Source organism: Centruroides vittatus, unplaced genomic scaffold, assembly GCF_030686945.1.
Source record: "Centruroides vittatus isolate TY-2023 unplaced genomic scaffold, ASM3068694v2 scaffold_386, whole genome shotgun sequence".
Lineage (NCBI taxonomy): Eukaryota > Metazoa > Arthropoda > Arachnida > Scorpiones > Buthidae > Centruroides > Centruroides vittatus.
In genome coordinates, this window is record NW_027122706.1 from 3,166,398 (window position 1) to 3,189,549 (window position 23,152).

General features: G+C 31.3%; 1 protein-coding gene across 2 annotated transcripts in view; it reads right to left on the minus strand.

The window, feature by feature from the left end:
* LOC136988711 (calpain-15-like) overlaps positions 1–9,957 on the minus strand; it is a 124,529-nt gene extending 114,572 nt beyond the window's left edge. For both annotated transcript variants that reach the window (XM_067286656.1, XM_067286655.1), the window contains exon 1: positions 9,570–9,957. In XM_067286656.1, the coding sequence (XP_067142757.1) occupies positions 9,570–9,811 (242 nt within the window). In that variant the 5' untranslated portion in view covers positions 9,812–9,957. The remainder of the gene's footprint in view (positions 1–9,569) is intronic.
* Positions 9,958–23,152: the final 13,195 nt, after the last annotated feature.

Sequence of the window (23,152 nt, forward strand, 5' to 3'; positions counted from 1 at the left end):
AAGTAGTCAGGGGACCGAGAACCGAGACAAAATAAAATACAAAATGGCGACACTCTCTACAAACAGGCAGTAGTGCGAGATTTGCGCATGCGTTGCTGGTTGGTAAGTTGGAAATACGAATATTGTGAAATAGAATTTTGACAAACACGTGCGTTGGGAAGTTCGAAAAGCGAATGTTTCTAAATCGAATTTTGACAAACGAATCTTTGAAAAAAAAACCCAGTTACCTGTCGCATGTTATTCCCCACATATTTCTGGTCGCCACGTGCTAACCTTGACCGATTGACCGGAGATATCTCGTTTCATCATCAAAACTTTTTGAAACTAGATAGCGCGTCGTTATAATTTTATATTAAAACTAGTGTTGGAACGAATAGTATATTCGGCCAAGGAGCGTGGCCGAATAGCCGAATATTCGGCCAAACTATTCGGCTTGATTAACGCTCGTACGAAAATTGGCGCGCAAACCGCATTATGGCAAGGACCCTGCTCTCTATTGGCCTGCTGTCACTACGCTTCGCCAATCGCGTTAGTTCCTGACAGTTGTAGCGGACAGACAAGAGCGTCATGGCAGTATGCGATAAATGATGATATCAAATGTGGATAACAATGAAATGACCTACACGTGTAAATAACGGAAAAAGAACACAGAGAAGGACCGCGAAGTGAAAATAAATATGAAATTGAGTTGATAACACAATCGAACAAGTCGAGGCAGCTTATTGGCGCAAAATTCGCGCCCGTCAATGCCAAATAATTGTTCTCATAGACTTCGGAAAGCTAAATGCTTGTAATGAAACGCACGGCATAGCATGCACGGGCGAAAGCCTGGGCCGTTTAGGCTACCAAGCTGTCTCGAATCTGTGAAATCATAACTGTGACTTATACCGACGTCCTACCTCTCTTTTCTCCGTTATCACCAAGCTATGTCACGTAATTGTAAAATGGAAAATCTACGACGGAAAAGTGACGAATCGAAAGTATCGTGCGCGCACATTATGATATATGCATAGGCATACGTGGACTAGAGCGATAGAGGAAAAAGAAAGGGAAGAGCAAAGACGAGCGCTTAAAAAGAAGGATAGGCAGGGTCAGACCCTCAGATGTGCGACGATTCTCGAACAAATAGGGACCCCCGATATAACGCGCATGTCGGGCGGGAAACAACACCCGCGTTATAAGGTGAACCGCGTTATACCGAGCGGCGCGGTGTAACGCGGTTCACCTCTTTACTTTAGCAATAATGTCAAGCTTTTCTTTCACACTGTAAGCTTTTCTTTTACTCATCATGCATACAATAATTAAACACTATTCAAAATACATTCAGGAACTCAGGAAATACATACACAATTACTCAATACGCAGTAACAATAAAATGCGCTACTCACTAACGCCGCACGGACCTGTATAAACGTGTTTGAGCTTATCGCGTTGCGAACATCGCCCGCGCTATAACCGAGTGCGCCGTATAGTGAGCAGCGCTATAACGAAGGTCCACTGTAATTATAAATTGTGAATACATGTGACTAATATTATTTTGTGCAGGTTATAAGTTATAAATAAATATAAACAAACAACACTAACCCGATAACATTAAATCTAAATACCAAAATGATTAATTTACTGTGTTTTTGTTATTTCTTACTCCTGTTTTTTAGGTATTCGGTATTCGGCCGAATACAGAATAACCGAATATTCGTTGCATCACTAATTAAAACTAACTTCCGAAATATAATTATTTTTTCGGGTGTACTATAGATTACCACCTATGGAATTTCAGGACTTTGATTATATATTTGAACTCAGGGGACCGAGACGAGTTCAGCGGTACCCTATTTTTGGACCGGAGATGAAAAATAAAAAAGTTATCATACTTTTTAAGTTACCATACTTTTTTAGTGTTCTCATGAAGACGGCACCATAGTTGCTAGTACTGCCATCTTGCGATAAAGTCTGCAAACCATGACGTCGGACTACGGTCATCTCCAGTAGGGTTAAAGACGCGATACGAGAGCGGAGAGAGCGACGCGACTTCCGATCATCGCGCGATCGCTGGAAAAAGTATGATAACTTTATTATTTTTCGTCTCCGGTCCAAAAGTGGGGTATCGTTGAACTCGTCTCGGTCTCCTGAGTTCAGATATATACTTAAAGATCCGAAATTCCATAGGTGGTAATCTATAGTATCCCCATTTTTTCTTTTTACATTTATTAATACAGGTATACCTCGAGTTACGTCGCTCTCGAGTTACGTCGTTCCCGATTATACGTCGTTTGTCAAAAAAGTATATGGAAAAATAAAAATCAAGTTTAAGTCAGTTTATTCGACTTTAAATCCGTCCGCCATAAACATTGAAGACGTAATATCACTAGAAAAGCGTTGAAAGCACATAAAATCATATTAAAATATGTACATTTACAGTAAATGTTAATATAATCATTATAAATCCTAGGAAACGAACCATGAAAACATCTGTGTTTCTGTGTTGTCGTCTTATTTAGCGGTCTTTAAGTGCTCATTATTGGCGTTTCCTCCATTATTGGCGTTTAGTTACGACATAAGTCGAAACTACGATTTACGTCGTAACTACACAAGTAAATTCAACTTACGTCGCCTCTTCTGGAACCAATTACCGACGTAAGACGAGGTATATCTGTATATATATTTCGTTTGTGCAAAATAAAAAAATAATTGCGAACGATACAATAGCCACCATTATTTTTCGCATTGACAAAAATTCAACCTGGGGCGTCACGCAACGGAGAGAAATTTCAACATTCGATAGGTTAATTTCAATGAAAATGCATCGTGGAAGACCTCGTAGTCGTGGTTGTGGTCGGCGAAGTTTGAATGATCGCGCTCAAAACCAGCGATACCAAAGATGATTGGAGAATGAGAACGAGACCCACCGGGAGCGTCGAAGTGATCCCGCTTAGTAGTGAGTCTCCGAGACATAGTCCTGTCCCAAATATGGCCTTGCCGTTTTACCTGTTTTTACTTACTTTAAAATTTCTTTGAACTTTAAACTATTCTCTTGGGAATGGCTAATATATAGGACCCAAGTGTTAAAAAACTTGAATCTGCTAACAGGATCTATCTGATAAAATTATTTTTTCATTTGATGATGGTAAGGATTTTGATCATTCCCATAAAAATTTGAAATTACACTTAATTTAAGGCATTTTGTTAAGTGGTACTTTCTCACAACATAAAGAAGGAAAGATTTTTTGTCGATAGGAAGAATCGAAAAATAACTGGAATATAGGTTTAGGTGCAAAATTAGAACGCATGAAGACACCATTGAATGCACCATTGCACACATGATTGTTGAATTCTAAGAGGTTTGTTAAATACCGCAGTATAGAACAAGAAGAGTGGATAGAATTCTCAAGTAAGACAGTGGAACTTTCTCAGTCATTCATTCTGTTTGATGAAGTGCATTGTTAAGAAAAGATGATGTTTTTGCAATAAATAACTGCACTGTAGCATCTACAATCACATGTAACTGTGCTGAGTACAAAGTCAGCAACGATTGACCACTGACAAAATATCATAAAGGATGATAGGCCTATTACCTGTAACCCATCAGAACAACAACAAACGTTTCTGTTGGCGGATCCTGGTTTTTGGTTAATACAACGAATGTTACAAATGCTCAATGTTTCTGTGGATAATCCATTTTTCGTCGCACGTTCAACAAACTGATTAAAAATTGCCCATTCTTGTGGCGTGAAAAGCAGTGAATAGACCGTAAGTCTCAACAGTTTGTTAGTGGAGTCAGTGAAGTATGTGAAATCCATTAGCTCAGTTTCCATTTTTCTTTAGCAATGAAATGCAAATGAATGATGAATGGTTTTGTCATTTATATGGACTCTTTTTAGTCCTTGACTTTGTTGAAGTGATAAGACCATACGAACTTACCTGGTTACCATACAGGTTACTCTCAGGGGGTGCTCATTTTGCCTGCGCAGTAGGTTTCTCTTTTAATCGTTGTGCACATGACGTCACCATCGAGAAACACGCTCCATGAAACACGTGAGCTTTCGACATACCGTGGTGATCTATGTTCGTTTACATTTGAAATTAAGTTTTGATGGGTGTTCGGAATACAAGTATAAGGTGAAATTTAATATTTTTAAAGTATCTGTTAAACAGTAGTGTGTTGACGTGTGAAATTCGATATTCCCCAGCGGGGAGAGGGACAGGATTAAGGCTTACTGTGAAGAACTCGGCTTCTATTTATACTATTTTACATGCGGTTTTGATTGTGTTTTAATAGGGTACGTCAAGAGAATGTACTGTACACTAAGAAGGGATTTTTTGAAATTCCCCCCACGAAAGAAGTGTTACACATTTATAATAGATACATTTTGAGCCACAACAACGCGTGGCCGGGTCAGCTAGTTATATATATATAGCTCTCTTGATGCAATGTTTTGCTTAAACCAATATACACGTTATTTAATATCTAGATCTAGTGTAATACCTACATTCATTTTGTATTGAATAAAAAATCAAAAATGTATTTTGTTACTTGTGAAGCATTAGTATTATTTTTTTAAACTTTAGTTTTGTATAAGAAACATATTTATAACAAAAAAAAATTTCTTCTTTACTCGGGAAATATCACGGAAAAACATTTATTTTTTATTGTTTCATGTTTATTTGCCTATTTTTTTATTTTTCATATTTTGTTCACGTTTATTTGCCTGAAGAGTAGCCATGAAGTAAAGTAACGATTTAATTGCTTATAGAATACTTTTTCTCTAATTAGTTTTCTCATAGGAGTGAATTGCAACGTGTTATGTAGAATAAGTTTATAGGCGTAATTGAATTAATTAATTTGATTTTGAATAGCACCATATTAACAATCGTACAAGTTTATTAACCGTTGTTTGAGTTTTGCGGCGCATTCGTTTCTCTAAGATTGCGTTTCTGACGTAAACAGCAACATGTTACAGAGCGGTAGTGAATCAAGTTTCTCGATGGTGACGTCATGCGCAGTGGCATTTTTCTCGCTAGAGCGAGTTGCGCTACCTTATCTCTATATACCTTGGGTTACTCTTATCTAGATATAACTGGGTACTGTTCGCTTTTGTCCTAACACGAAGTAAGAATTGAGTCGAAGCGCTAGAAAGCCAATAATATTGTTTCGGGGGCCATCTACGACAGGCCTGGCCAACACGCGGGCCGCATGCGGCCCGTCACGTTAAATTGTGTGGCACGCTAAGCGATATTATATATTTATTAAAACTTTTGTTTGCCGTTATGTGTATACCAAAACAATTAAATAAAAGAAAATTTGCCTGTGTCATTGTTATAATGCGCAAGTGCGAATACAAACTCTTGGTATAACAATAAAATCTTACTAATTTTGTATTTGTTTTACTTTTTTAAAAGCATGTTTGCCTAAATTGTGGCCCACCGTAATGTTACGCGTGATCAAAGTGACCCGCGAAACAATTTTGGTTGGCCAGGCCTGATCTACGATTATCACATGTCTGTACCGCGGCAGTGATGTCACCGCTGACAATTTTTTTTTTTTTTTTTTTTAATGCGTGCGCTTTTGTTACCGATCTTGTAACTCGAAAACGAAATCATGGACCCCGATTTTTATTATATTCATATTTTCCTCGTTTCTTATTATGTAAAATGACACAGTTTAATTAAAATCGACCGATTAAATTTTGAGAACGAACTTAATTCTATAAGCCACATAGAAGAGGCTTCGCTAATGCTCCACTTCAATAAAGAACTATTTCGTAAAATTTACAGTATGCTAAGACAGCTATTTATAATGTTGTTGCTGCGAACCAATGGCCAATCGTTAGATTGGTATAATTCATAAATATTCTAAATGACAATATTTTTATTGATAAAAATGAGACTACAAATTTCTGATGTAATGTTTGAAGGAAGGTTTGATAATTTATTTATATTGGATATATGTAATCTTGAAATCTTATTTCGGAATTAACTCAGCTAATCTATTAACGTAATAAAGATAATCTATTAATGTATTTCCTTCGGAATAACCTATTAAGTTCGTTTCTCTCAGTTCTAATTGTAATTGAATGATTTGAATAATTCAAAATGCTTTCCACAGAGTTAATAACAAAGTTAATGAAATAATTTTTATGCAATGGCATAGTAGTGATTACTGTTATTATTATAAACATTATAATTGGGTTATCATATAATCGAATGAACTCTAAAGATTGTCCAAATGCTCTGATTGTCCAACTGGCGCTTTGTTTTACGCTGTATGACGAAACACAAATGAAATAGACTTTTAATCGGCAACAAAAAAAAATCTCTACTACATTAAAGGTCAAACAAATGTTATCATCCGATAATCAGATTTTTATAAAAGTAAAAGTATTATAATATTATAATGAATATAGTATTAATAAAAACTTGAATAAAACTATCGTACTATATTTCAAATTACATATAAACTTATCATAAATATATACATTACTTATTGGTTCTCAAAACTGCAATTAATCTTTTCAAACCAGGCATCTAAAACAGGTCACGAACGCTTAAACTTTAAAGAAAGCTCAACTGATCATAATGAACACCAAAGCCAGTTATAACAGATATAATTATCTCGTATTAAAGTTTGACAATAATTAATATTAAACAAACATTGCCAATCTTTAATAAGTCTCTATAATCAAAACGAGGTAATTTGCATGAAAAATATAATGTCGAATTGCATCCCGAAATTGGTTTCATGTTGATTCATTGACATTGATTTTTTTATTTGATTCTCTTCCCCTCTGCTATGTTTTTCCCACGTTTATATAAGATAACTGTATGTTGTCGCATCGTATTTTTTAAACAAAATTATCATTTCCAATAGTTTTTAAATTTAAACCCTGCCTTAAAATTTTAAAACACTTTAAAATTAAGTTTGACATGTAAAATAAAAAATAAGAAATACATTTCTTTCTATGGTAGACAGAATTAAATATACCATTTTTCTTTATGAGTTAAAAAGGGGCAGTGGATAGGAATCAGAAAGTTTTTCGTATTTTTCTGAAGCACTAAATGATATCCAAATAAAATGTATAAACTTTTAAAAAATCGATTTAAATGCTGGCTCCGGGTAATAATAGACTAAAATTAGAGAAAACCAAGGTTTTGGCATTGTAACAGAAACTGAATCCAAATACTTAACAATGGTAGAATTGAAATCATTTAATTGTTTATTAAAAACTAGTTATTACTGTATTAATAATAAAAACGGGACTTTAAATGACTACGAAATAGAATAATTCAAATAATTTTATTAAGGTAAAAATATATAAATAAATAAAAAGTAAATAGAATCAGAAATTTATAAATCTCCTCAAATAGTTAAATTCTAAGATTTTTATTTATGAATTACAAAATAAAATTACATAAATATGTAATGAACGATGATGAAAAAAGCAATTGATGCTACATTATTAATTTAATCGAATTATTTTTCTGAAGTATTCTATTCAATATGTAGAAAATTATTCAAACCATTGAACTTCAAACAACACTCGTCTAAATTAAAACTACTTTGAAATGTTTAAAAAAAAAACTTTGGCAAAATTTAACAACAGAAATCTTGAACGAAATTATTGGTACTGTCCTATATACTGACACCGAATTATGTCAAGTCTGACTATTTAAGCTTTAAAGTTTCGAATGTTCTTATTTACTTTTACTTATAGAGAAGTTACTGAAAAAATTAACCAACATAAATCAAAATATTTAGTTGTTTTTAAGATTTATGAACTATCGAATCCTGTTTGTCATAATTATACCACGATTAAAATACTAATTTGCATTGAAAACATCAATGCTTAATTCGTTTAAAACAAACTGTATCGAAAAATTATCAGTCAATTCAGGTCAATTTGTTTATATAAATTGATTTTTGTAACACTGTTCACAAATCAAAGAATCCGAAAGAACATTTACTGTTAGTAAGACGAAAAAGTTGAAACTACTAGTTTAGTAAATGCTCACTTGATTGATTGAATCATCTGTGTGGATAACCGTAATAAATAAAATTATGTAACAATATATTTTGACTCATATTTTTATAGATCAAATTAAATTATATGCAAGAACAAATACATTGAAGATCCAAATTTACAAATAGAACGTATCAAATATATATATCCATAAAGACACGCACACAAGTTATATAAATATACTAATATATTTATATAAATTGTGTGCGTATCTTTGTTATGTATCATATGTAATACGAAAACAGATTTTTCTTGACCCATCTTTAATTCATAGTACAAATAAAATTTCAGTTATGAAAATAAATTAAGTCTACACATTTTTATGAACTGTTCAAGAATACAGAATATATTGATAATACTATCTTTTTCTACGTCAATATCTTTGCTGTTGGCGTTTAAATTATACGTGACAGATATTCTAGTGCAAAAATAAAATTGCTGTGTCGGTTTTCAACCTTCTTAAAAAATTGATTTTGTCACTTCGACTTTTTTAACCAACAATCTTTCTAAACATACCCTTAGAGATCTCATTAGAAGGTTAGGTTGTTATTTTTCGTATTTTTCAGCATTTAAAATGATTTAACTTACAATACTATTATTCGATCTTAATTAACTAATTAAACTAATAATTAATCGAAAAAATAATATTTTAGAATTAAATACTGTATTGTGATACATTTTCACTTGTTTCAATATATCAACATTGACGTATCTTTTAAAAGAACAAGCAGCTTTACGCATTCGAGAAAAGTTTTGCAAGCAAAAACATTGCAATTGAAACCGATAAAATAAACTCCACATTCTCTCTGACCGAAAAAAATTGTATTCTGAATGTGATTTGTTTAATGAATGGAAACTCGTTAACAGAAAATCGAACCCATTTTCTTTCAGCCACAACCAATAGCAATACTAACTTTATTTTTACAATGCAAATATTAATCTGACACTCGAAAAAATGAACAAATTCTTTAAATTGGAATGAATACGTTTGCTTGTTTTTTAATATATTCATATAAATTATGTATTTAAAAATAAAAGTTCAATGATCTTCAATTTATATTTAAAAAAAAATATTAAAATGAATTTTTATCTATTTTTAGACACAGAATTTATTGTTTTTTTCTTAAAAAACATATACATTTAAAATTTGAACTAAGTTTTCAATTATTTAATACTTAAATACAATATTTTTCTATGTTTTTAATTAAAATAAACCGATTAAATGTGTTTTAAAATATTGAAATGGAGTTTAGATTAAAAAGTTTTCACATAATTTATTTTTTATGAATAATTTTAAGTTATCAATTTCAATATTTAAATGAAATGTACAGTACGTTTTATAATTAAACAGCGTGCAATCGACTTTGATTTGACGAATTATGGCAGATTTTAAATGACTAATTAAAAGCTAATGAAATAAATAAATAATTACTAATCACAAAATAAACGGAAAATTTATCAATGATTATTATTATTATTAAGAGATGATATTAATAATTATTTTTTATTATCCTAATGGTTCGAAGGAGTGATGTTAAGAAAGTGATTTACCCTGATTTGGCTGAAGACGTGTGAACTTGGCTGGCCTGATTGTCTCTAATTGAAGAAGACAATAAGTTATAATTCCGATTGACAGAAGTATCCGATTGAAGATTTTCATCATCTTTATACGAATCCGAAGTCCAAGCAAACCGACGTTTCTCGCCACAGGAAAGACAAGACGATCGCTCAGTGGGATTAATCGACGTACAGTTTTTGCAATGCCACTGAAGTACCGATGCGTTCGAACCCATTTTTCACATTCTTTTTAAAATTACGCAATATTCATTGCCCTACAAACAGGTACGTACTGTAACGGTGCTTCCGTGCAAATTATGGCCGTCAGGCAGGTTTGCCCTCCATGTTGGATGTAGCCTTGTTGTTATCGCGCATGTGCTTAACGACGCAAGCAATGACCTCTCGTTCGACTCCGCGTAACTCTACACACAACACGCGTCCATCCATTTTCGATGATAGGTCATTTACGTTAAAAAATTATTTTTTAATAATGTATTTTTATCTTTAAAAATTAATTATAATATATATATTTATTTATTTGTTAACTGTATGCATACGTTGATAGTTTTATTAAGGGTATCAAACACGTTTTTTGTGATTGGTTCGTTTTCTTTTGTTTTAACTAATAGCAACGATTGTAATAAGATTTGTTTTTTCTGTCGAAAGAATTGATTGATTTTCTCCAAATAATTGATTAATTATATTATTAATAATTTATTAATTGTCATCATTACAAAGAATAGATTTAAAAGTCGCAATTACATGAACAAAATGAGACCACATTTATTTTTGTTGCTTATGAAGTTGTTATACTTGGTTGATGATTAAAATGAATGTTTACTTGTAATTTAATAAATTAATATCAAAGTTTTACATTAAATACACTGAAATGTGATCCTTATATCTGAGGAATTCTAATTAATAAACTACTAACTAATCTGAAACTAATTACTTATTTTGCACAAGACTCAATGATGTATGTCAATGACAATGTTATCAATACATGTAAAAAAAACTAATTAAGTAGCATAAAAATATAATAAAATTGCTAGTTACCTTTTGATTAATTAAATAGCAATATTATGCATAAAAAATTTAAAATTATAAATAATAGCATTTTCACTATAAAAAATGTTTATATTAAATCTCAAAAAACTGACTTGAATCAAATTTTTATACTAAATTTGAAAGTGTTTTGAAGTATAAGTTGGATATTTTTAATAAAAAAAAGATCACTGTTATAGAGTATGCTGTCTGGAAACTATTCTTATGATAAATTTTTATCTAAGTGTTAGATACATTACATTTTTGTAACAATTTTGAAATAAATATTTTAATAAATAAAAATTGTTCATACTAAATCAAGATAATAAATGCTTATTACAGAGGAGTGAAGGAAAAAAATTTGTAAAACTTCCAGCCTATTATGACAAGACTGGGAAAGGATTTTCTGTATTGAAGTTAATTTGTATTAGAAATAACTAATTATAATTTTTTTTAAATGCAATGAAAATATATTTCTTCATTAAATTTCTAATTGTGTGTGTTAAGTAAGATATTGGATGTAAGAATATATATATATATATATATTGTCTAATTGTTTTGTGTTATCATTACTTTAGATTTGTATACATTTTAGTACTTGTTATAGCCTTATTGTCATATGTTAATTATTTCTAGTTTTGTATATTAATATTATTATTGTTATTGTTATACCATTATTCTATATACTCTATATAATATATAAATACATATATTATATGTGTGTATATTTTTACAGTGATATCAGAAATAATGAACTTTTTGGAAATACAGTATGTTACTCTCCAATACTCAATATATTACTTAAACACAGACAAAGCACCTAAACTAGCATATATTACCTTTGCTGGTTTAGGTGTTTTGTCTGTGTTTACATACAGTGTTTCAAAATATGCAAATGTAACTTTTAAATTGCTGTAGGCACAAGCTATACAGTTACAAAGAAAGTATTTTTAAAGATATGAGGTCATCTTATATTAGAATACATTAGAAAAAATTATGATAAAATGAAATAAAATAATAAATTGAACTGAACATTAAGTGCAAAAGTATAACTGAATATAAAACTAAAATAAAAAAATGAATAAAATATCAAATTAATACATATCAAAATGCTATTTTTAATACTAAATTTCATAATAATTCAATCAAAAATAAACTTACTAAAATAGTATGATTATTTTCAAGTATAATTACATTTGGTCCAGTAATTTTATAAAGTCAAAAATACACATTATTTAGAAAAACTATGGTCCCTAGCCAAATCCAATCTGCAAATATATTTTTTGACATATCACATAAATTATATGAGTCGAAACCATGTCTTCTTTTTCTTGTTTGGTTCAATATCACGACTGGGTGTATTCATAGATACTTGGCAATTTTCATCATTAACTTTTTATTCCAGAACTTTATTTGCAGAATAAAGTTCTGCAATATCGGCAAATAAAGTTCTGGAATAAAAAGTTGATGAATATTGCAAATGTCTATGAATATACCTAGTCATGATATTGAACCAAACAAATGATGGAAATAAACCTACTTTTAATATATATGTGAATATATAAAATTAGAATATGCATTTTTAAAATAAATTATAGAAATTTTTAAACAAGAAGAATTATTGATACTTTATATATGAATTTATTGAGAAATCAAGACTAGCATATAATATTAAATGAATTACATGATGATTGAAATTGAGAAAATTTGCAGAAATAGACCTGAGCATGCAATAAAAGGCATTGATAAAATTATTATTTTCATTAGTTTGATTTGTATTCCAAAAAATATAAGTTTTAAATGTTATATTGAAACTGCTTAAAACAATGTAAAGTTTGAAATATCGAAAAATCTAAAATACCATGAATTCAATGTAAAAGGTGAAATTTCTATCTATTTACATTAAAATATCATAATTGCTTTTAAAATTATTTTAACACCATTAGGAAAGGATTTCAACATATACTTGATAATCATTGACTCAATTTATAATGTTCATACTGCCTAAAAATTTTGTGATGACATTTACAGTTTTATAAACAGTTGTTATAAATTCATAGATAAATTTTTTAAATAAAATTATAATTTTTATTTTACATTTTACAGTAAAAAATTACTGTAAAATTTAAAAATTATTTTTTTAATATAAAATTGTTATTTAAACAATAATTGTAATTGTCATCATCATAATTCTTATTTATCTTTGACATAAAATTTCTTCATAACAGTTTTCAATCTTAACATTAATGAGTTGATAACTACAGTATTATATTGGATTCTATTGGTTTATTCTTAATCTAAGTTTGGCATTGTTAAAGAACATATTTTTATTTAGTCAACTTTCTCCACATTTCCAGATATCCATCCAATAAAAATATTAATATTTATTGATAGTATAATCAATTAATATATTCCAATCATTTAAACTGAAAATTACAGTAATACCCAAGTTACATAAGTAATGCAGACTGTAGACCTTTACATAACAAATTCAACTTAAGTGTAACAATGTAATTAATAACTCAATACTGTATTTATTATATGTGTACTGTATATATATTATTATTTTTTCTATAAAAGAATTGTTTATGAGAGAGAGTGCCTGGTACACTTGTGTATATGCTTACAATTAGACCTAAAAGTAATGGATTAGCAGAGCAATAAAGTAATAAATCAGTACAGTGCAAAAGAGAGAGAGAATGAATGAATGTTTGAAATGGAATAATTATTTGTAAAATTACATGTTACTCTACTCAGATTTTTTTCTAATTTTTGAGATTTACATAAATTCACAGTTATATAAAATGTAAGTTGCGTGTTATGTAATTTGGGGTATTACTGTACATAAAATACAGGTAAATTATTTATTCTTTCACTTTATAATGTTTGCTTATTAAAATACTTTATAGAAATTAATCTATTTAAATTGAGATATAATAATACAATATATTACATACTGTATATTGTTTATTAAACAATAGCATAAAAGATCTAAAATACCATTCCATATTCCATAGCATAAAAGATTTTTCAATTTACTTATTATTAAAAATAATTATAATAAGAAAATATAAACTATTATAAAAAGCTGTAAAATTAAAATGCATATAAATAACATGTAGAATGTTAAGTATAGTAAACATTCGAGTGACATTATCAAATCATAAAAATTCAATAATAGAACTTTGCATTACTATTATTTGATCAAAATACTTTTTGAGAGCAAAAACAAAATTTAATTTATTCAAGTGATTAGTAAATAAAATAGGTTTTGTTTTTGCTCCTGACTGCAGTTTTGTTTTTGCTCCTGACTGAAAATTCTGTTAATTGGAAATATATAAATAACAATTTTTATTTTAGTCTTACATTCAATACATCAAGTAGATCAAGTGAATTTAATACCAGAAGGTCGGTAGAAGATACCAAGACAAAAAAACTACAATCATATTGAATGATCAGTAATGTTCAAGCAAAATTTATTTCCTAGAAATTAATAGCTGAAATGATCAAATGCAGTTTTCCTCTAATTAATGACTTTGTTTTCCATTAATTCATTAAATGTCAATCTAAATTCTTTAAAATATACAATAGATATAATAATAACTATTTTATTCGCACTTACTCCAACAATAAAGTAGATTTTCTGTTCTATTTTTACAGCACTCCAATTTAATATTTTTTGTAAAAAATTTGTTATCACTATCTGAAAATTAATTAATTTTAACTAAATTACTAAATAGTTTAATAATTGATATACTACTTATATATCTGGATATATGTGTATACAATACATACTGTTATGTGCTGACACCAATCAAATTAATCTGTTACACAATACAAGCTATATTATATTATGTAACAGATACAGCTGATATTATAATTATACTTGTAGTAATAATATAGCTTTTGGACTAATGATGTTTTAGACTAATGATTTCAATGTTTTTATTTCACAGTTAATTCAGTTCAATAAGCTCAAAATTGAAAATAATTCATAAGTATAGCTGCTTAACAGGAATATTTGAGATTAATTATTGCATTTTTGATTCATAAGGCCATCAAGAGTTTGTACAAGGCTCCTTTGGGATAGGATGGGCCCTTTACCTTTTGTTTTTGTTTCTTTTTTTGGAACATGTCAGGAACCAGGGGTAGATAATTGTAATCTCTACCACTTACTTGGCAACAGATCTGTAAGATCTGCCTGCAGGGTCTTAGGATGGATTTAAGTATTTTAAAATTTTGTTACAGGGCGGTCGTAGAACGCCCTCAATAAGTTGTTTTCCTGACACCAGCCTAAATAGAGCATTAGTCGTGCTAATGAGTACATTAATATACAATTCCAAGAGGGAGGGATCATAGGTAAGTGATAAGACTTTGACATGGAGCTGAGTTCAGAAACGAGACCATTATTAAGCAACAAACAAGATTTAATAAAGACAAACCAATAAAATACAAATATATACCAAGAAAATATTAAAGCCTAACTTATTCGCAAGAGAGAGAATTTACAGATATCAATACATACTACCTCAACTTGTACGACTTGCGGAGGCTCTTGGTGAATGATTGGTGAGGAGGATGAAGATCATGGTGGAAACTTACAGTGCACAAGTTAAATATGTGGACAAGAGATTCTTATGGCAGACGACCATCTTCTATGGCCTTATCAATGTTGTCAAACTGCCCCAAAAGGTATTTTTGGAAAATTCCCCTTTTTATCCTGAATTCTGACCAAATAGCAAACCTCAATTTCAGACTGCTAACGGGATGTACTGTGGTATGCAGAGGGGGTAAATATACAGATGGTGGTCAGAATTGTAGATAAGGTCCTGTGGGAAAGGAAGTTAATTTCCTTCTCTAGCTAAAAAGTGACACTGTATCTTTCCTTTTTGTAAACAACTTTGAAAAACTAAATATATTTCCCATGCTAATTAATTTAATAAGTCCCAATTCTCACAAACAATTTACTTGTGATAAATAAATTAATAAAAATTTAAGAACAGCAATAATAAAACAGTAACTTTTTCATTTTATATTGGAGGGGCTGCAGCCCTGCAGCTGTTGCCAGAGGCCATTAATCATGGAGTCTACAGAGAAGGCAAACAGGGCACTTGCCCTCCCCTAGGATTAAATAAAAAATTATAAACCTAAAAGTGATTTAAGTATATAACCTTACACCCTCATCATATTTTTGTATTGATACAATATTGTATTCTATAATCTACTTGTGAAAAAAATCCCATAAAAATTTATTAATGTAATTATTTTTCTCTAAGCTTTGTCTTCCTGGAAAATTTTCTTGAACAACCATGCCATTAGCTATAAATTAAACTCTTCCCGTTTGGGCTATTTCAGGACTTTCACTTGATCAAACAATTGAAATGCTACTAAATTTGATAGTTACTCAGGCACAACCTTGCAGATAGAGAAAACACCAATAAAATTAATTGATAAAACAAAATAATTTTCCTACATAAAAATTAAAGATTATATAAAGATACTTAGAGTCTGGGTGCAAGATGAAAAAAAGGTTTATTTATTCGAGATAAGAAAATATTAAAGCACAGCAACCTGTAAACAAAATTGAGAAAAAGCTATGGAATGAAAGATATTTTTCATTTTACTATATGCATATTCTATAGCAACCAATGACAAAATTATATTATTTTATACTTTACTGATTAAGTCTAATCCCCAGGTTTGGAGTTCTGGTATTTTTAAAGCTTTTGCAAAAGCTTAATGCTTCAGTTCTATTTTTAAATTTTGTTTGCCTGAAGATGACAAACATAAGTTTGTTGAAAGTGCTAGTGAAAATAAAAAAGCAGTAAAAACATACTGAGTGTGGCATTAACATTCTTTTTATTTGAAAGTAACCTTATCCATACGAGGCTACAGAAGTTGCAATTACCATTGTTGACTGCCAATTGTGGTCACTCTGTATAGTAGAAAAATATTAACAATTGTCAAGTTTTAATGAAAATGGTTAATATCATATTTTTATAAATAAAAGTTTTATGAACCAATGATCTAAATAATTATTTCATTTTCAAATTAAACAAATGATGAAACTTTTATTTGTAACAATCTGTTAGTAAATGATTTGGATTATCATTATCACAACATTACTGGTCATAAATATTTTACATTATTAATCCATATGCAATATTTTTTAATATATCCCATGTTCTATTTTTCAATTAGTAACGAATAAAAGTAAAATATAGGATATTTATAATTATTTCAATGTTGAAAATGTTTTGAGCAAAGAACTAAACTCATAGATATTGTTATTTGTACAAAATAACAGATATTTAATAAGTTATACATAATAACTAAATCAAAAAGAAACTAGGAGTGTATTTTAATGATTACTCCAACGTATTTACATTTTTTGAAATCTGTTATAATTTATGAAAGAAAAATTACTGGTTTAATAGTTTTATTTTAATTAAACTATCACATTTTTGACTTTTTATCTACTTGTATAATTTTTGTTTTTATTTCTAAATTTTTATAGTATAGATGGAAAGGTGATTTATCAGCTAAGTTTGTTTTCAGAAAATATTTATCCAAAGTTTAATGGAAAAATAGTAATTATAAAAATCATCTCTTTTAACACAAGAAAGACAGTTTTTTTTTTTACTCCTATTGAATTATTTTGGCATATGCCTTAATACATTGCAAAACAATTAATATTAATAAAATCCTAAGTTAAAGATATAGATATATAATTTTTAGATTGAGTTATTTGGATACATGTATATGCTATTTAAAAATTGCAGAAATTTAGAGGTTATAATTAAATTGTGCAAAAGTGGTAAATTTCATCAATCAATAAAAATTACACTTTGGAAAAAAAAATTTTCTAGAATAAAACTTTCCATAATAATTTAAAAGCTTAAAATGTTCTATTTCTATAATTATATTAAAGTTGACAGAATTAAAAATATTTATGTAAATTTGATAAAGTAATGCAAGATTATTTTGGAATGTATTGTTTATGGAGTATTTACTTTAAAGAAATTATCTGCAAGGTAAATGTTAAAAGAATTTTTGATAATTTGCTGAAATATCTAAAATTTATATCATAAATTTAATGAATTTCTTAAGTATGTTTCACGTATTTTTTTATGATTTTCTATAAATAATATTATAGCATATTTATATTTTATAAAATATATCAGTTTTCGCTTTCATTATAATTGTTTTGATAACAGACAACTTTAAAATTTATTTTAATCAATAATAATAATTATAGATATCGATAATCTTTTTATTACGAAAAATCTGAGTTCAAATTTCAGTTTATCATCAAAAAGTTCTACAGAAAAAATATATTATGAGAAGAGACTGAAGTATTATTAGTTACTTCATTATGTAGAATGTTAGGAAAGGTTGCATAGGAAGGAAAAAAAGACAGAGAGAGAGAGAAATATGCTCTGGCATCCTTTAAGGCAGGGATGGGCAATCCGCGGCCCTAGGGCCGCATGCGGCCTGCAGTAATATTTGTTGCAGCTCAAGTCGCATAAAATATGAATTAATATATCAATTTCCCAGCTTAAGGAGCAAAAATTCAAATGTTATTTTCTACAACTTCTGTATGTGAATAGTTTTTCCACAATGAATTTAGTAAAACTTAAAACAAGAAACCAGCTAATAGACACATCAAAATTAATCTAAAACTAGCAGTGACTAATATTTAACCAAATTTTCCAATATATTACATTTACATCAGTTCCAGAAGCTAAATTAAGTATACCTATGCTATATATGAATAAATAATTGTGATTTACCAACATTTACCCCCCCTTTTCTCTTGTATGTTGCCCGCGTCAGTTCAAAGTTTTGAAATGCGGCCCTTACATAGATAAAGGTTCCCATCCCTGCTTTAAGGAAAGAAAGATCAACAAGCGTAAATATAAACAAAATTAATTTATTCAGTTTACTATATTCCAGCATTGCAGTGTGCAGTAACCATTTTCAAAAGGGAACCAGATGTAAGAAAACCAATTTTTCATACATTATATCAATTATTTAATCACCCAGAAAAACTCATTTATTTGCACATTATTGACACATTAATTTCTCTTTCCTGGCTCTGTTATATATGAGGAAAAGTATGGCAAACAGTCAAAAAATAATCCCTAAGATTATTACATTTTTGGATTCAGGAGACCTTCAGATGTTGAGAAATGCAAAAATTTCGGGATTTTTTCTGTATGTATGTTAGTAGGGGGATGTTTGTTCACCTTTTTGAAGCTTAGTAACTCCTGTGCTTTTTGTCAAAAATTTCTGAAATTTTGCAGGGAGGTTTGTGTATTAGGACTAAATTTTGCTGGTTAAAAATTGGCTGGGTGGGTTAGGCATTGTATCTCTGGTAGATCAAACTTAATGACGATTTTACTCATTATTAGCATTTACAATTTTTTAATAAAACCCATCCCTATACTCAAAATTAACAATTTTGCCAATTTATAATAATTAAAAATGTAAAAAATTTTTAAAAGAAAGTAATATAACAGATGATGTCACATGCAGTTTTAAATGTTGCCGGAAAAGTTAAGCAACTCGTTGCTGGATTTTTTTTCTTGGAAACTTAAGGCTCCAAACGACGTTTCAAGCAGGCGATCCAGAATACAGCAGAGAAATCGCTGATTGTGTTCACTATGCTGTGACGATTCACCTAGATCAGCTGCATCATTCACAGATTCAAACCGCGTTGTTTTGCTGCATGGGACCTGCTTCTCCTTAACGAGTCCCCTTCCATGTTGAACTCAAAGCTTTCTAATCACATATACCGTCTTTTAATTAGATTCACATTTTAAATGAAAACTTAGGTGTTTTATAATAATAATAATATGCAAATATCACTAATATAATGTTGTTTTCAATAAGCATAGGAAGCTAAAAATCTAATTACAGAACGCTTGCACGCCTACAAATAACAACAGTATGACAGGAACACGTGTCTGCAAGCTAGTCCTGTCGACGAGTCGACTAAAGGTGCCTTGAGGGGTGTTCGTTTGGCTCGTAGAAGAGTTCAACTCAGCGTAAAGGAGGGTAGGCCGGACGGGAAAAATACATGAAAAAATACATATTTTTCAAGTGAAAGATTTCAAATACAAATGCATTAAAAATAATATTTAAACGGTACTTCAAAGAATTTAGGGGACTACTTTAGTCTCCCTAGTCCATTCTCGGCACGCCACTGCTATATTCGGTATCAGTTAATATATTGAAAAAGGTTATATGTGAATATGCAGAGTAATTGATGTTTAAACATAACAAAAAATTTAATGAACAAATGAAATCAAAACAAATAAAGATGTATTTAGTTTAGAAGTGCTTTGTGTATTTTTTCATTCTAAAAATCATTTCTAAAAAAATTCCATTTTTACTACAGTAGTTCTAGCTTTAATAAAAGTATATATTGTTCAACAAACTGTTCTATTTATTACGCACTGATTCTACTACGTTCCAAAAAAAGAATAGGCCTATCCTTTTCCTGATTTCTTCGATCTAATAAATACTTTGATTACATTTTATTTTATACATATTTTAAGGTCTATTGCTCCTAGTTGATGTCTTGTCTGAAATATTCGCAATACGATTTGTTGTAGGTTTATCATTATGTGGTCTGTGCGTTTTGCGGCGCAGTCTTTGTTGGAAGGTTAGATTTATCACACGTGCTCTTTATAGATTGGGTTGAGTCACCACTACATAAACAATTTATTCCATTTTTCTAGACAGGATGGCGAACCGTGTTGTAAACATGCTTATCTACAAAAAGTTTATGCGTGCCAAAGATTTAGACTTCGAATAACGATATTTAAATAAATGAAACGAATGTGTTTTAATTAGAGTAAATATAAAGGTGATTGAAAAAAAGATGATCGGGTGATAAACCGAAAAGATTATTGCAAAAGATAGGTGATAAACCGAAATCGTTTGATGCATTCGTGCGGAATGATATCTCCTAATGTGCCATTTCAGGCTCGCGTACCATAGGTTCGCCCCTCCTATTCTAAGATGACTAATCCCAACTACTTATCCATTTAATCTCACTAAAGGTCTTTGCTGTGCTAGTGTACCTGTGTTCCTTGTCTTTGTGTCAAATATAATATACATTTCAATCCACCTCCAACATTTTTAACCATCGTACAATTACTTAAATGGACGCACTTGATGAATCACTTCAAGGGAGTAAGTATCGCAATCAAGAGGTGCAGAATATGTCCGATCACGCGAACAAGGTTCAAAGAAAATTTGCGGTAGAAATAGGCCTAATAATAATACGGCAATAGCCGCAAAAAAAGTGGAATAGCGTATTGGCCAAGTCAATAGACATTAGGCCTAATTGATGAAATTCACCAAAATCTGGGGATTAATGTTTTAAAAGTGAAATTGAAATGCAGTGTATTTTCTGATCAGTTCAGATCACTTGTAATTTCGTTGCCTACTTATACGGTTATGCAGTGCCGTAACTAGGCAGGTGCATCCGCACAGGGCTCTCTTGAAAGGCGGGCCCTTTGACGGCCGGATGGCCGAGCGGTCAAGGTGGCAGCCTACCGCTCTGGGGGACCCGGAATCGAATCCGAACGGGTCGAATAATCCCCAGGAATTTTTCGGGAGGTGGTCCGTTCGGATATGTCGGGCCCCGTCCCTCACCACCCGGTCGCCCCATTGTGGGCCTGGCCGAACCCATAATGGGCTTACTAAAAGAGGCCCTCTTAGTGCCCACAGGGCGGAAAGAGTTAAAAAAAAAAAAAGCGGGCCCAAAATGCATGTATTTGTTTTATTATTTTACGAAACCTTGTTAATTAAGGGGCCTAAATGCTAATTCTTGCACAGAGCACAGGAATTGCTAGTTACGGCACTGCGGTTATGTTCTTGCAGTGATGAAGAGTTTATCTCAGTTAGCTTACAGTTTCCAGCAACGAATTGCGTAACATTGCTGGCTGTTAAGATTTTAAAAACAAGTTTTATATTATTAATTATACTACAGTAGAACCCTGTAAATAAGTTTTTGAAGGAACCGCTGTAAAAAAACTTCTTATGCAAGAACTGTAAAAAACAATTTTTTATTTGTATATTCAATTTTATTTCAATATCAAGGCAATATAACATAGCATAGTGTAACGTGGTAGAATAGTAAGATGCGCTGACTATAGAAGGTGCTTAAGTGTCTGGTGTCGATACGACGTGAAAGTTAGGTGGGTAAAATATCGTTGATGGGACTGATATGTTGGAATTTCTAACACGGAAAACTTGTTATGCGGGTAATTTTAACACCTTATGGTGTAAATGCTGAGACTGGAAAATTTGGATTTCTATAACCTCCAATCTCCTTCTTCTTTGTTTACGGTTTCATATGGAGATTATCGTCTTTGCGGCTCTTTCTCCGATAAGCATCGCCTGTAGTTAAGAGAAGCGACCTGTGAGATTAATGTAGCGTTCCAGCGCCGCCACATGGTGGCGAGAGGTGATGGAGGTTGGCGGCCAGTAAATTGGCGTCAGCGTGCGAACCAGTGACATGTTTAGGGTCATCGTGTTGCCTAGGTCTTTGCAAGCCCTAGTGTATTTGGAGCATTATAGCCAATAATGTAGTGTCGTTTCCTCTGCGCCGCAATGGGGGCATCCCGGTGAGTCGTGCAGGCACCGTGAAGATAGGAACGCGTGTAAAGGGTCCATCTCGGTCCGAAGCCGGGTCAAGAGTGTCTCCGCATAGCGAGACGACGGGCAACTGTACTGTCAGGGGGCAAAAGGGCGTAGATAGTCCCAACCTATGTTGTGTAGCGTCGCTGACCAGGCGTCCGTCAGGGTGCCGATTGTGGAGTCCCGCATGGCCCGGGTGAGATCGCTTGGCATTAGCGGTTTCCGGATTGAGCCGCAGATCGGGTAGCGGCGGACCGCCTTGTCGGCCGTTTCGTTCATCGGAGTGTTAGTATGGCCAGGTGTCCGACAGATAGGCACTGTGTGGGCGTTGATAATTGCCGCGAGGTCGACTGTTTCATGGTGGACTGCTGAACTCGAAAACCTTCGAAAAACAACACGACGACTCAGAAAAATGTACCAAAGGTGCAGAGACGATCAAATGCGCAGAATACGTAAAAATAATTATCTCACAAACCAATGGATGTACAAACAGGCCATTAAGAAAGAAAAAATAAACAGCTGGAAAGATTTTTGTACAGAAGCTTCTAAAAAGCCGTGGGGCTACATAACTAAAATGTGTACAAACAAACTAAGGCAAACTAAAATCATTAAAGCTCCCACGGGCACTGAAAATGAACCAAAGACATTAATTCAAACCTTGACCTCCCAGTTGGAGACGTATTGCCCGGGGGATGATCCAGAGAACGATACGAACTTGCAAAGGCATATCCGTACAGAAGCAGATCTAATAGATGGCACAGAAAATATGCCGCCGTTTTCTATAGGAGAAATAAGCCAAGCTTTTTGCAATTTAAAAAAAGGTAAGGCCCCTGGCCTAGATAACATCACAGCTGATATTGCGAAAAAATTATGGTTTC